At 40.7% G+C, this 15,728-nt stretch overlaps 1 protein-coding gene across 3 annotated transcripts in view; it reads right to left on the bottom strand.

Moving 5' to 3' along the window:
• OSBPL1A (oxysterol binding protein like 1A) overlaps positions 1–15,728 on the bottom strand; it is a 65,973-nt gene that overhangs the window by 9,900 nt on the left and 40,345 nt on the right. For all 3 annotated transcript variants that reach the window (XM_010217780.2, XM_088526663.1, XM_088526662.1), the window contains 6 exons: positions 14,555–14,717; positions 7,347–7,503; positions 2,551–2,626; positions 1,476–1,610; positions 1,023–1,120; positions 95–277 (listed from right to left, as the gene is read on the bottom strand). In XM_010217780.2, coding sequence (XP_010216082.1) covers positions 95–277; positions 1,023–1,120; positions 1,476–1,610; positions 2,551–2,626; positions 7,347–7,503; positions 14,555–14,717 — 812 coding nt within the window. The remainder of the gene's footprint in view (positions 1–94; positions 278–1,022; positions 1,121–1,475; positions 1,611–2,550; positions 2,627–7,346; positions 7,504–14,554; positions 14,718–15,728) is intronic.

Here is a 15,728-nt window from a genome sequence, read left to right as displayed (position 1 = left end):
GCTGTTAGATACCTCCCTTCTTAAGCCATGCAACGTGCATTAATCATTGCAGATGTGGCCACTGTGCTTATACAAGTATCACTTATCAACTTACTCAAGAAGCTCCAAAGTCATTGTGCCTTTTGGTTCTGCTTCCACACTCTTGCCCCAGAATTTGAGTTTAGGATAAATTGATCCATGAAACACAAAATCGTTATTTAAACCTTCAGCATAGAAAGCACTGATTGGAGGATGATGGCTAACTTGTTCTGAGAGAAGTCTAAACCCCAGATCATCTCTGTGAAATAAAATCAAAAAGTGTTATGAAGATGCAAAGAAAAAGCCTGGAAGAGTATATTCAATTAACAAGTGAAGCTGAAGTTGTGGTTCTTTTCCCCTAGTATGAAACACACAATTGATTCATGCATAGCCACTGTGCTCAGTGCAAGAGTTAGTTAAAATGCTGTGGGAGCGCAAATGAGACAGATCAACTAACAGATATAAACAGCCTCATTCCAAGAAACTGGGGACATGTGAAAAGGAAAAAGAGCAACTAAAGCTTCTTAGCCAATATGTTTACTTTTGATAGTGAGCTCAAACTTTTGCATAATCATAGGCCAAAACCTCACTTGTTTGAGAGAAGAACTTCCTCTAAAAGCAGTAGCAGACTAATAAGCTAAAACCAACTATTCATACTCCGGACACTCACATAGTGAGTATTACCACTCCGCCACCTCCTTTATATGCAACACACACTTTCATTCAGGTTTTTAGGAAAAAGAAAAAGTCATTTTTGTGAATAAAGTTTACTTTTAAATCCATTTTAAAGCCTGCTCTGGGTTGAGGGGCTAAGAAGCTCCCCTGCAGCGAGGGGTGCACAGCTGAAACCCCAGAACACATTTCCTAGGAGCCACAGGAGGTGCTTGCGAATGCAGGAATTTGTCAAGCCCAAGAGCAGTTTGCATGCCACGCAAGCAGCCTAACAAAGCCCCAGTTTTGCAGAATACCCCCCTCTACTCCTCAGCACACCTTCTGCTCCTTACCTGATTAATTCATAGGTCTCTCCAAGCAGAGGGTTGAACGGCTTCCCTGTGCGCTCCCACTGTGAGGCTACAGCAGACACAGCAAACGCAGCGACACACTGGTTAAATGACACGAGCGCACAGTTAACTCTGCTGGTTTTCAGGCTTTCTCAGGTATCAACAACAGCCATGGTACTACAGAATGTTTTTTCTCGAGCAGCTTAGCAAGTGTAGGTCTTTGTCTCTTTTTTGTTTATTTGTTTTAAGTCAAAGGAGGGGCAAAAACAGGTTTCATCAAAAGGCTAAAAAATTAGCACAATGCTTCCTAGATCGGCAAAACAGTTAAGAAATTCACAGCAGAACCTGACATGCAGTAAATTACAGGAGTTCCTTCTATAGCAGGAGTCTGCCTAGGAAGAAGAAAAGCTGAGCACATTGAGAGCGGGCTACTAGAACCTGCCACAGGCACAGTACCTGCATTCGCTCGGTGGTGCTGGGCAGGGCGCTGGCTTTGTGGATGAGGTACGTGTGCTCCATGTACTCCGTAAGGCGCTGCAGGAAGCTCAGGGGCTCATTGAATATAACCGGCATGGTGATCTTGGACAACTCCTGATGCACAAATGAAATTTGTGTTAAAAACCAAATGATTAGACACACTGACCTACAGTAACCCAAACTTAATTGGCTTATTACAAAAATAAATTATGTTCTTAGTGCTAATGCAACGGGCTTGACCTGGCCCTGCTAATGCGGCATAGAAAAAGCCCTCTACATCCCTTATGAGCTTGATAAGCCTATCTATACGGACATTAAGGACATTTCTTTTAGAACAAAATGAAAACCAAACAGCAAAAATATTTCCTACTGATAAATGCATTAAGAAGGTGAGATGAAACAATGGAATGGAGTACTAAGGGCCCTTTTAAAAATTATTTATTGCTCTTGAAATAGATATAGGCCACCTAGTTATTTAAACATCTTCTTTGGAGTCAAGCAGGTAGAGGAAGGAGGAGGAGAAAGGATGGGGGAAGGTGGCAGCACAAGGAATAAAAAGCAATAAATCTATATTTACTAGACACACATTCACTGCTGCAGGCAACATGCTATGTATGTGGTATGAGACTGCAAGGTTTATGGGCAGTAAGTACTTTCAGCCTATTGCAGTAAATACTTTCAGCCTATCTAAGTGGAAAGAGGAATTCTTCTCAATTCACCCTTAGCTGGAAGCAGATTAAGTGCCAACCAACTGACCTCTCTGATCTGCCCACCATCTGGCCACTAACAATGTAATACAACAGGGAGGAGGGCAAAGAAAACTGAAAGTTTTTGCTACCACAGAGTGATTCAAGGGCTGAATTCAAGAGAAAATGCCTTTACTCAATCATTATTGCTCGAGGTAAGCCTTACCTTACTGGGCTACATAAGCAAGCGAAAGCCTAAGAGAACATTAACACTCCTCCAAACGCATAAGCAAACACACGATTTTTCATTTTCACTCAAATGAAACTAAATATTTCAAGTCTGTTTGTTATTGCAACTGATTACTTACCATTCCAATACATTTTCTTAAGATACTCCAAATACTGAAGTCATTTCTGGAAAACATTGGAGAAGGCAAACTTGTTCTGTAGAAGGGAAGGCAGAATAGAGGAGGGAAAGAGAAAGAAGAGTTTTCCATTACTAACCATGGCTGAGAAAAAAACTCAAATACTCTTTTGTGAAAGCAACAGCTTCCTCGGTCATCTAGTAAACTGTAAAGCCCTTAGCAAGCAAAAGCAGCACTGGGAAGCTTTGGTTACAAATAACAAGCTCATTTAAACTATTTTACCTGCAGAGAGAGCTGAATTTCTGCAAGGACAGTAGCAGAACTACCTGTTCATTTTGCTTAAGAGTAAAGAGAATTTCTACATTAGTTAGAAGAATAGTGTTTGCATGATGCCATCATTAAAACATTTTAAACATTTATTCAATTTTTTTTCCTAAGAGAAATTGAGTGCTTTTGAGTACTCTTCAGGAAAGATGCTTGTAGGCGGGTTCACTGTGTCTGAATAGACTGGAGGGTTAAAGAGTTCAGTGTTTTTGCTAATCACATTACACTGACTCAAAGGCACAACATTTATTGCCTATAATTAAAATCAAACCTTGGTAAAAACAGAAAAAGCAGCACTGCTAGAGAACAGGAAACACTGCAGCCTGGTCTACGAAGGGCTGACACACATTGAAGAAAGTTTTAATATAGTTTTATGACCAACATTTAGACTTTGTCTACCCTTCTCAGCATTACATGAAGTTAGGCACATACTTTGTTTCCTTTTCTGACTACTACTGACCAGCAATATTATTAATCCAGTTTACCTATATAGAAAGGCATAAATGTAGCTTAAAGCTCTCTGTCTATAACAACATTGCTCTTCGTCCATAATAAGATTAAACCGCCATTTGTACCATAAGGCTAATACCAACGAGGAAAATTGAGATAAGAATTATCTACAGCTTGCTCAAACTGCACAAACTATTTATTGAAGTTCAAAATTGACTATTCCTGAACAACTAACGAAGGATGATGTTGTTTCCTCCATCTCCCTTTTATGATAAACAGACAGATGTTGAAAAGAAGAATCCATGCAGCTAAGCGGGTGGTGTCAGTAACTTTATTTGCTGTCACCTCTCATGTTTTTTTGCTATAACTGTTCCCTATTCTAATTTTTAGTACTGGAAAAGTATGAAGTGAACCAGAGCTGCCTGAATAATACGAACACCACTTCTGTGGATGCTTTGATACTAGTGTCCAGGAGAGGACAGTGTCCACCAAGTATTCAGTCTCACCCTTTCCCTTGGTAGAGTTTGCTTATTTTTTTCTGTGTTTTCTCTGATGAAAGCAGTTTGCAGAGCAGGTATCTGTTTTCAAATAAGCCCTTTGAATGGAAAGGAGACTCCTTGGGTTTGCTGATGTGTACAGAGGGATTGCTTTTCTTAAATATGAAAATTTACACGTTCACCAAAGTTCATCTGTCTTTCCATTTAATTCTTTTAATTGCACAAAAGCTGGCATTCACTTTTAGTCATTCATCTATGTTGCTTGCACATGAATATATAAGCCAAACCTGAACTGCCAGTCAGTTCTTTCCTCCATATTACACACACATATTAGAGAACAAAAACAACTCAGAGTCAGCAAAAAGGATCCTGGGGGCAACTAAGGACAAACAGAAAATGACAGGCAGCCAGGATCTGGAGCCTACAAACCTTGACACAGTCCCTGGGATTAAGGGAAAAGTTTGTGAATGCAAAAATTTCCTTCCAGATGTCAATTTTAGAAGCAAGTCATGAAGTTAATTTTAGCTTTAAGTGACAAAAACATGTGCTGAAATCTCTTTGCATTAGAAGAGATAAGTATAAGCCTGTACACTTAAAAGCAAAAATACTTGTCTGAAATGCCTGCCTACAGCAGGCTCACCACTGCAGTGATCTTGTAGGGAAGATGCAGGGACCATGCACAGTGCAGAAGCAGCATATTTAGCTTGCTCTTCACAGGTACCTGACCAAATAACCTCCTGCTCCCCCAAATCCCAAACATACTTCATTTTGAGAAGCCCCTGAGAAAGGGAAAGCTCAGCAATAAAAGAGAAGCAGCAGTGACAAAACAGGCATTAAAACAAATGTTAGCAAGTATTACAGAACATTGTTGTGCATTTTTTGTAAGGTTTGGCTCAGATTCAAAGCTTATCTCTAAATTTATATGTTATAAAAGTAATAAAAGTATTCCTCTAGTTTATATGTTATATATATTAATATATACATATATGAAATGTGTATATACAATGTTGAATATTTGAATGTTTCTAGAATAGATATTTTATGGAATATTGTGTCTTGAATTCCCTTATAAAGTCTGTGATATTATGAAGTCCACTCTGACATTGGCCTAAAACCACAGGAAAACAAGTCAACCAAACAGTCTTTCAAATGTCCCACAATCAATCAAGGGAATGCAAATGAAGTTAATAAACGAGCACTAGACAGCAGATTACAAGTGCTAACTATTCCTTGGCTTTTTTAAAGTCAGGTTTTAACCACCACCAGCAGCCCAGCCCCTTGGCATCGTATTTCATATTCTTCACAGGCACTAGCTTCACTTATGTGCATAGCTCGTGTCCCACCATTTCTGTTTCCTTGGAACCAGCAGATTTCCTACTCCAACCAAAAACCAAAGGCCTAGCACTCACCTGCCTCACCACCAAAAAGGAGAGGCCTCAGACAGCTCACACTTTCTGGATGAAGGCAGGAAAGAGGGCCCTGTTTACATTAGCTGGCAAACACTGCCAGGAACTTACATGTGCAACTCAAATGCAGCTGCAAATCCTCTGTTCATCTGAGTGAGTACATGGAGGTATCAAGATTTTAAGTAAAAGACAGCGCTTGGATCTGCGTTATGTGACCTGCTTCCATGCGGCTAACAAAAGGAAGTTAAACTATCAGCAGACAAGAACAAACCGAAAAGTACAAGGTTTCTACTCTGAAAAGAGCAAAAAGGGCATCACAGATGACATATATTTATGTAGGGCGCTAAGTGTCCCTACCTAGCCCCAAGTAGGCCCAACTTGGAGCCCCCAGCAGGCCCGTTAGGTAACGCAGCTCCGCAGTGAGCAGCAGACGCGCAGCTGCAGTCACTGTCACCAGCCGTGGCAAACAAATCCCTCCTGAGGACACGAGCACCACCGGTGGCCAGCAAGAGTCTCAGACACGGAGCTGGAGACACTGCGCAACTCCCATCCCCCGGGAACACCCTGGTGAAGGCAACATGTAAGTTGGCAGAGCTCTGGGGACAAACAGCTTGCATCAATGTATTTGTACACCAATCCCCATGGGTCACCAAGGCGCTTGGCAGCTCAGCCTAAAACGCGCTCCAGACATCCAGTATATTCTTGCATGTAAGACAGTTATTTTCAACTTTCTTTAAATTATTAGTCAGTTGGTTTGTGGACTAGTTTCACTGCAATTTCCTCTTTATTTTAAAATCACATACAACTTAAATAGAAAAAACTTGTTGAGAGTCACTATTTTTCATTGACAAAATAGTGGATTTTAAATGCTCCTCTAGTCACCTGCTTGTTACCCTTCTGACAACATAGCACACGATTATGGAAACTAGCCAACTTACTACTTTTTTTTTTTTTTTTACTAAACAGAAGATCAGCTGTGTTAAAGATAGCATGTGCTGTGACATACATTTTCTGAAAAGTTTATTTACAACGTTCAAGAACTGCTTCCCTTCTTGTTTGCCAGGCAATGAACGCGGTGCAGGCAACCACCTTCACCCAGTGCTTTCCCTCCTCAAACTTCCTCTCTAAGCCGGAAAGGCACTTAGCCAAGGCCATAAATACCACCTTGTTAACAGCTCCAACATGCAACGCAGCTTACTCAGCTGTTTCACCCTGCCTTTAAAACCACCCTCAGCTCCTTTGTGGAAGACTTCATATGCTTTAATCTTTGCTTCGTATGGGAGGGACCCACATTCGGAAGCTGAACTTTGAGACATCAAGTCTCAGACATCACCACACACTCACAGTCACTGCAGTTTAACCAAGATATCAAGCAGCTGAGGCATGTCTTGCTTGTTTTTTTAGAATTAAATTTGAATTCTATTTTTACAGGTATCTGTTATCCCTGCTGCCATTCTGCATATCCAGAACATTTCCAAACTAGTCTTTTGGAGAGCTGTGGAAGGCTGGCTCAATCTGTAGCCACATGCCATCTTGCCCTTCCTCTGAAACCTGAGCGCAGCGGTGTCTATTACAGCTCATTAGCTCTAGCCCTATTGTCCTCCTTTCTAGGCACGGAAACAAACAAAAATGGATCATTTGACAACACAAAATAAGCCCATAAAACATAGATGAGATTTTTAGAATAGGACTCTCTTTGTTCACATTTGAGTTTCTGCTGCCAGGCTAGCAATATTTTTCATTCATTCTTGATACCAAAAGAGGGATCAAATGACTGGAAATAAAAGAGGCAATAGGAGGCACAGATCATTAAAGATACATGAAGGAATTAAAATCCACATAGATATCAATATGATCTATTCAAAAACAACTCTCCTGTTTTTACATGACATTATGTTGTATTTGTACTCATTCAGATTCAATTATCAAAAAACAAGATGCAAAAGAACATATTAGCCTTGGAAAAATATTCTTTATAAAATCATAAGAGCATTAACTACTTTTCAATCATGTCTAACCAAATCTATTGAAAACTTTTCACAATTACTATTTAAGAGACTGCTGTGGTCTTTCACACACAAGTAAAGCTTATCATATACCTTAAGAATCATCAGCATCCTACCTGTGCCTTTTGATGCCGTTGGACAGCGACTCCCCACTGCCACAGACCTTTTCTTCAGCCATGCTGGTAGTTATTGTATCTTTTGACTCCATGCTGTCCTCTAACGAGTAGGCTGTTGTTGTCTCAAACCCGCTTAACGATTTTTCAGATTCCGAATCTGCAGAAGAGCAGGTGCATGTTAATGAATCTGCTGTCGGCGCGAGACTCGAGGCACTAACAGACCTGCTCTCCGTACGAAACTGAAACCTAAGGAGGCTGCTGTGTCCTGGTGACAGAATCCATTTGGTAACTCACTCGTGCTGCCACCGACCGCTGTGTATCAAGATATAAACTAAAGAGATTGTGAGATAGGCAAGAATACGGTAGATCAAATTTCACATAGAGCCAAAACCTGATGTTTTTGATTAAACTGAAGCCATCACAACTTCCTTAAGACTAGTGCTAGTGTCAAATGGATATCAGGATCTTACCTAGCTAAACAATATTTAGCTTAACATTCAAGCTCTGGCTCTTCCTTCTATTTAAGATTTTAGTTTGGTCCAAATTCTTGAAGCACTCAGTGCTTTGTAGCAGTCTTCCCTTCCCAACTTACTGTATGCGTATCGACGAGCGAGAGGATATTGTATGCGCTGGATGACACTGGCCACGTAAGTCCCAGCAAAGTCTAAGTGATAAGATCACCAAGCAGTAAAATAAACTTTGCACTCTGGAAGGTAGGTTAATAGTACAATCCACATCAGGTCCAAAGCTAAACACAAAACAAAACTGACCTCATTTCCAACAGTGCTTTGGTTGGATAGTGCTTAATCTGCTCTGGAGAAGAGAGAGTCTTGCCCCATGTTAAAAAGTAAAAGTTTTCTGGCAAAAAGTCTTCGGGTTTTTTTCATGTTTTCCTATTTCAAACCCAACAAGTTTGTTAAAGAATTCATCAACTGCAACAGCCAGGATGCAAATGAGCTGCTCAAGACCACTAAAGACACACCAGTTTCCACCATATTTGGGAAAAAGGCCAGATGCAACAGTGAATGAGAAGCAGCTTAACGAGAAGCAGCTTAACCAAAGTGTCCCTGCTTCAGAAAGAAGCAAAGCCAACTTCTAAAAGCCAGATTCTGTAGCTCCTGTTTCTAATTCTGATTCTAGCTAAAAAAAAAAAAAAAGAAAAAAAAAAAAAAGAAAAAAGGGGGGGGCAATCAAAACTTGTTGAGGGAGGAGTCCATTCAGAAGAACATCTATAATAAGAATATCTCAGTCACAAGGGCCTCTTGCCAGGCACTTTCCTCTTTTCCCTTAAAAAGAGGTTCTGGTAGCTTCTCCAGAACATGTTACGTATACTTTGGTGAAGGGGACACTGACAAGAGGACTTTCTGCTAGATCCAGACTACAGTTGGGCCAAAAAGAGGAAAAAGGCCCGATTAAGGGATGGGCTATGCCACATGTTCTGCATTCCATCCAGAGAGACACGTAGGAACATAAAGCAGATCATGGCTTTCATTAAAAAACACCTATTCCCATCTTTGCAAAAGCAGTACTGAAAACCAGCCAGTTGCTAAGGAATGGAAAGCACTGCCAGCTGGTGCTGAGGATATGCTAAAAGAGAAGACTGGCACTCCAGAAAATCTTCTCACACATTTCCCCAAATTTGTCAGTCTAGTTACATGCAAAGTTCTGACATAAAATACCAAGCATTAGTTTGGTGGGTACTGCACATAACAAGTAGGGTAAAAACAGAAGGATTTTTTATTTTATGTAATATATCTCTCTACAAGAACCCATTTCTCCAGAGAGCCTAAGCTGAGCTAGAGAGAAAAACATTATCACATATCCAAATGCCACAACGGAAGAGACACTCTAGCAACATAACACAATTTGGGCCTTGGCTTCCTGCTCTCATTGTACAGCTGACACATGACAAGCTATAAATCCCTTCACAGTAAGTATTAGATCTCTCTACTGAAAGAGCTGCCCAGCTGTGCCTACAATTATTGTGAAGGAGAACTGTGAAATAAACTCAGTAAAATACAGTAAGGAGTAGCGGCAGTAACACTCCTCTCACTTGCAATGCCACCAGGAACCTTCTTGCTTTCAGCTAAGAGTCACTACAAGGTTTCCCACAATTATTTCCTCAACTTGAGCTGCTGCACCTGACCTAGAAAGCAAAAAACAGGAAAGTTTTGTGAGGATCTGACCATGCTTTAGCAGGCTTCACAGCACAGGGAGGATTTTTAAACACTACACATGTAACAGGCCCCCTCAGTTCTCCCCACTCCTGCTCTTAGGTCTCAGCACTAAAAGACAACTAGACCAGTGACCAAGCTCATCTCCTGCAAACCTCCTGTTCAAAGCTGGAGATGGTGACCAGACAGTCTTTCCAGAATAAGCCACAGATGTGGCTTATTTAATACAAGAACATACTATGCAATGAAGAGCAGATGAAGAATAAAAACCAGACACTACTATACTTGCTCTCTGGGGGACACCCCTCACACCTCCCTGAAAAAGAGCTCTCATTGAACAAGTACGTCTACAAGAGCTGAGGCTGCCACAGGTCTCTGCATCTCCAGGCCCTGCAACTTTATGGACAGGTATCTCCTCTGAGATGCCCACTGAGCTTAACAAGGCTTTGGAGTTCCTTTCAGGTGCCAGCCTTAAAAGTACACCTAGGGTCGTCTTGTGAGCATGGATCAACAAGCAACTCAAACTGAACTTCTCTCACTGTAACTGCAAGTAACTCTTTCTGAATTAAGATTTACATACTCCTCCGTTACTGTAAAAAAAGATTTATATTCACAAGTTGTTACAGAGCAGCTGTCAAGCAGATGACTAGGAATAAATGAGACTTCTAGTGAACTGAAGAAGGTTTGGGGGAGAAGAAGGGTGGAAAGGAAGAGTGCCTGTTTAGAAGCCAAAATTTTGAAGTGATCCTTGAGACAAGAGAAGGCTGACTAGGAAGCCCTCCAGCTCAAGAGAGCACAAGTATCAGGGTGAGAGCAAAAATACAAAATGTAGTTGGCATAATGGTAGAGCAAAAGGAAATGACAGATGCAGTGGTCCCTTAGGCACTTGTCCTCAGTGAAAGTCTTCTCCTGTTCTAAGAACCAACAAGTCTTGATTTCCAGGAACAAAAGTTTGGCTAATGTGTCCAGGTATTCTATACACCTGCGAAAGACAATGTTGAACCAGTGACACGACTGGGATTCAACTCTGAGTAGGTGTTTCCCACCCCCCCTTCTTCTGAGCTATTTGAATTCACTCTTGAAGCTGTCCTCAAGGCAGAAAGTCCAGAGTCAGAGACATTCTTACACACACTGGGGGATACTTTTGGATCACATTCAAAAATGCTATTTGATAAACCCCAAATATGGAAGGACAGAAGAGTAAATTCATACACTACTTTGCACTTTTTAAAGTGCACAGATAATTGCAGACAAATTGGGACATGAACAAATTGGCACACTGCTTCTGCTACCACTTCAGGGCACTAGTTAGGAACACAAGATCTATTGCTAAAATATAACAGCTGAATCTGTGCTACAACAGATTAGGTTTAAAACAGCCTAAGTATGACTATAATTAAACAATTGCATTTATAGTAAGATTGCATCCATATAAGATCATCAATGCCCTCCAGCACAAAAGAAACTTTGCTTGCAGCAAGACCCTCATCTCTCAGAGGGAGCATTTTAGTAGAATCAGGACAGTTCTAACAAAGCTTTTCTCAAATTGGGTTTGCAGTCTGTAAATAATCAGAGAGTTTTAACTGCAAGCCAAAGTCAAGAATACCCACCATTTGGCTCTTGACCTGCCAAGTCATTTTTCAGCAATGCAGATGAACTCTGGATTTGTGGTCAGTCTGTTTCCTGAGATCTACATACTTAATCCAAGTTGGTAATAAGTCATCTAACTCTCTAGATGCCATCAGTCATAATGAATTTTGAAGCTGGTACTTTTTCCTTCCCCACATCTTTTGCACATCCTTTGACATTTAATCCTCCAACAAGAGCTCCACAGTTCCATATGCTGTCAAGTCTTACTACATACTTTTACCGTTCCTAGGATGAGAGGATCAGAGCACCTTGGAATGCTCTGTTTACGACCTCCTGCTATCAGAGTTCAGATTAATAACACATTCAAATTTGCTGGCTTTAACACTGGATATCATCCTTTCAAAAAACGAAGTTACTCCCATTTCCTTTAAGTTCTTGTTTTCAAATTCAATTTCTAACGGCTTCCCATTGCAAGATTTTAAAAATTATTGTGACAACTAGAAAACATCCATTTAAAAAAGAGGAAAGATGTCAGAAGATAAACAACTTCCTTAAGCTGTCTTAACTCATTACCTTACAAACATTTTCATCACTCCAGTTTTGTAAGAGATAAGGGATGCTTCTTTATTAGTGTCCACAATTTCTACAGACCAAATTACACATCACAAACTTACCAGTGACCAACTTAGCTTACATCAACATTACCAAACAGAAATGGCTCAGTAGGAACAGAGTTAAACACATCGTGCTGAGAACTTGACAGTTGAACTGGGTACATTTCTGGTGTTTTTTTTTTTTTCCTTCAGATTAGCTCTACCCTACATGGATTGAGTGTCTGGGAGCCACTGGAACATATCTTCTGATTCACTTGCATTCAGGAACCTGGTTCATTCAGATTTCTCTACAGTGTATACCAGAGCATAGATACATGGGGACAAGCAGAAGCTGCTGGGCACATACACTTCAGAACATACTTCTTGTTCAAAAAACTTGTCTGAAAATGTCCTGCTTTGCTCTGAGCTGGCATGGCTACAGATGCTTTTGTTTATAGTAAACAAGCAAAAGTATCTAACACACAGAAACTACTCTTAAAAAAATAAAGGAAAGCAGCAGTGGCACTTTCTTTCAACCTGTCAAGTCAAAGCTGTTGACTCTTCAGCTCGGAGTGCAAACTTACTTATGTAATGCTCTCACTTCCATAAAGGCACGCCCACGGAGGAAATTTAAAGATTCAAAAAACTGTAACTAGAAAAAGATGATGATGTCCTAACAGAAAAAAATACTCGTGAAGCAGTGACATTTTCTGACTGACATTATGACTTGTCATACCAGCCTGTTAAATTTTTGACTAAGTGCTCACTCAGTCCCCCATGAAGACTAGCAAAATGTTTCATGAATCTATTTACTTGGAATCAGTATCATTGAATTTGTTTAGAAATCTTTCAACACTGGAAGTCCCAGCAGTTCAGACTTGTGAAATTAAAAGCTTCTAGCTTCTAACACTTGGGTCTAGTCACTGCTTTCTGTTGCAAATGTATTTATGGCCATCCATATCCCACCTCCTTAGCCCAAGAAGGGAGCCCTGCAGCCTCACACTCAAAGCCAGTGTCACATCTCCCGATATCTCTGCTCCTAGTACTTTGTTGTCTTACTATCCTTCAAATTAAGGTTCCAAAGACTATAAATATGTCAGAAAAGCAAGGAGGTTAGAATGTATTATCAAGACCCCAGTAATTAGCTAAAAATGAACATGACAAAAATGGTTATTTTTGTGTTTAAGCTGAGTCATAAGCCATAACATGCAACCAGTGGCCAGGAAGCCAAGGCACACTTCCCTTTCTCCAGCCAGCAACGGAGCACCCTTCCTCCACACACGTGCCTTCAGAGACAGAGGACCAAAATGCCTGCAAAACCACAGCATCTAACACAAGTCTGATGAAGTTAAGAGAGTTAAGAAAGGGAGTCTGTCCTGCAAAATTATTTGAATTGCAAATAAGATGAATTATTTCAAGTAATTTCTATCGAAAAGAGAACCGAGATACATATTCTGGATAAATTTTGCAGTTACATAAATCCATTTGATGTGATTTATATGCAGCTTCATGCAGAGAAAATCCCACCATTTCCAGATAGAAAGGTGTTTTTAGACACTTTCATTCAAGATCAAGTTTTTGACAATGGGTAGGTTAGCAGATTTATAGACTAACAGTTCTTTATAGACCAATAGTCCTTCAAAGCTAAGGGAGTATTCTCTTGCATATACAAACGGAGCAAGCTCAGCTGGAGAGACCACATTCCACCAGCACCAGATAAACAACAGCTCTCCGCTTTGTTGCAACAAGCAGAAGAGCCCAAGGCCTTTAAGCAGACTTGTTCCTTTGGTTCTCATTGAAGAACCTGTTTCTGGCTTTCCTTAATCTCTTCTCCTGGTTGAAAATTTGATACATTTGTTACTGCGGCAAGAAACAGTCTTGTGTTGATTATTGTGTTCCTCTGCTCTACACTTGAGCATCTGAACACAGACTGTACTTAGCCTGTTTTTACCCAGTGTCCAGTTAAGCTGGACACTGCAGTACACTTAGAGATGGGAAGCACTGGTTTTCTCATCAGTCAGAAGAGTCAAATCAGTTAAGTCTGCAGAACAAACAACCCCATTAGGCCTTGCTCATTAAGTCTGCCATCACAGTCTAATTATATGATACAGTTAGGCCACGTTTATATTAAAACGTTTTTAGATCCTATTAGTAGTTTTAGCAATTTTTGTAGTTTTAGTCAGCTGTGCATTGCCAGATCACCCAATTAGAGTTGTTATCTAGCTGCACTGTGCACATCCTAACTATACCAATGTATTTGTAATTATCCTATGCAGTCCAGTGCTTTCCAAAAATCACTATTTATATGTTTTGCACATGAAAATATGAAAGGTACTAAGCTGACAGCAAAAGAAAGGTACTTTGAAGATGCACAGAAAATTATTATTGATCCTTCTCTTCAACCTGTGATACTTAAAATACACAGAGGTGAAAGAAACAAGCTTTTTTTAACCTTCTTTATCTCTCAAAAACAGTGACTGTTAAGGATTGATCTTTGAACAACAAACCCATACATATACATGCAGAAAATAACTGAGAAGACTCCCAGCTATATTTACATCTCCCAAAAATAGGAGTCCTAAGTTTTGCTATTTAAAACAGGGTGTAGACATCCAGGCAATTAGATGTTTCATGTCTGGGGCCTGTAACTTTCTGCCCTGCTAAGGTAAAGCAGCACAGTTCTACAGGTGAACTGAGGAAGGTTTGCCCTGAGGCACAAGTTCAGAGGCCCCCTCACAAAGCACAGGCTTTTCCTAAAGTTCCTGGCATGTTGGAAAGAGATTCACTTAGAGCAAGACTGTTGCCCCATCCCCATCATGATCCCCGAACACCCAGGGACATCAGTACTTACCCGAAACAGCATCATAGAACTGCTCTTCACTGAGGATGCTTAGAGGCGGAGATCCCTTCACCAGTGACTGCTCTAGTTCATGGTGTTCAGTGGCTAGTGTCTCTAGTGCTTCTGACAAGATCTTGTTTTTCTCCTGCTCATGCTCCAGTTTCAAATTCCTCACCTATAAGTAGATACATGTATGAATAAAATCCCATCTCTCCGAGGAATGCATAGCTCAAAGCTATTCAGAAAATAGACTGTAATAAATAAGGAACTGGTTCAAAGGCAAAAGGCTGAAACCGAAGCCCCATGAATTAATGAGAATACTACAATATTCCTGTGACCACAATGTGGTTGTATCTCAGCATTTCTCAGTTACCGAGAAGTCTGCCAAATAAAATTTAATAGAAGAAAGCAAAATTCCACGAGTGGATACAAGCCAGTCAGATCACCACACTTTAAGTCTGAGCAGAAATATTCACTACTCTTCACCTGCATGACTATAACTATGAGCCACAGCAATCCGTTCCTACGTGTGCAAGGCTCCTTCTACTAGTCAGCTTTAATTTGGGCCGAGAAGCACCATCTGAACTGAAATACAGAGCAAATGTGAATGCCAGCTACGAATAATTACATCAGAACTGCGAGCTGAAAACATGCAACCCTGTGGATTAGAGAAGAGGTTAAGGAAGAGATTCCTCTACTAGCTCACAGAGCTTTGATATAAACAGCTTTCCCTCACCACTCTCAAAATAGTTTACAGAGGAGTCAGGAACCAAACAGAAAACCAGCCACCAGATGGTGGAAGTTTTTTTCAGCCCACACATGCAGCCGGCACCAGGGAGGATGATGTTAACTGCATCTCAAGCCCAACGCTAGTAACGAGCAAGCAACATGTCCTGCCCATTTCCTCCTCCTTTTTCGATGTGCTTTCCTGCCTCCTCTGCCTCCTAAGGGAAAGTGGGGAAAATTCTTACATGAATGACTCCTGGAGGTCCTTGTCCTGGAGGCAAGGCTGCCATGTGCCATTCTCTCCAATCTCTAAAGGTCCCTTCTAACCTTAAGGATTCTGTGATTCTATGATCACCCAACAACTTGACTTTCTTCCTCCCCCTCCTTCTCCCTGCTCCAAAGGCTTTCAGCATCCCCAGCTATTGCCTTGTCCTCTAATTTACTTGCAAGGGTCAGTTTA

Source organism: Tinamus guttatus, unplaced genomic scaffold (genome assembly GCF_059628265.1).
Source record: "Tinamus guttatus ecotype Peru unplaced genomic scaffold, ASM5962826v1 Tinamus_guttatus_pri_ptg000249l, whole genome shotgun sequence".
NCBI lineage: Eukaryota > Metazoa > Chordata > Aves > Tinamiformes > Tinamidae > Tinamus > Tinamus guttatus.
Note: the sequence above shows the minus strand (reverse complement) of the source record. Positions and strands in the feature narration are given on the sequence as shown.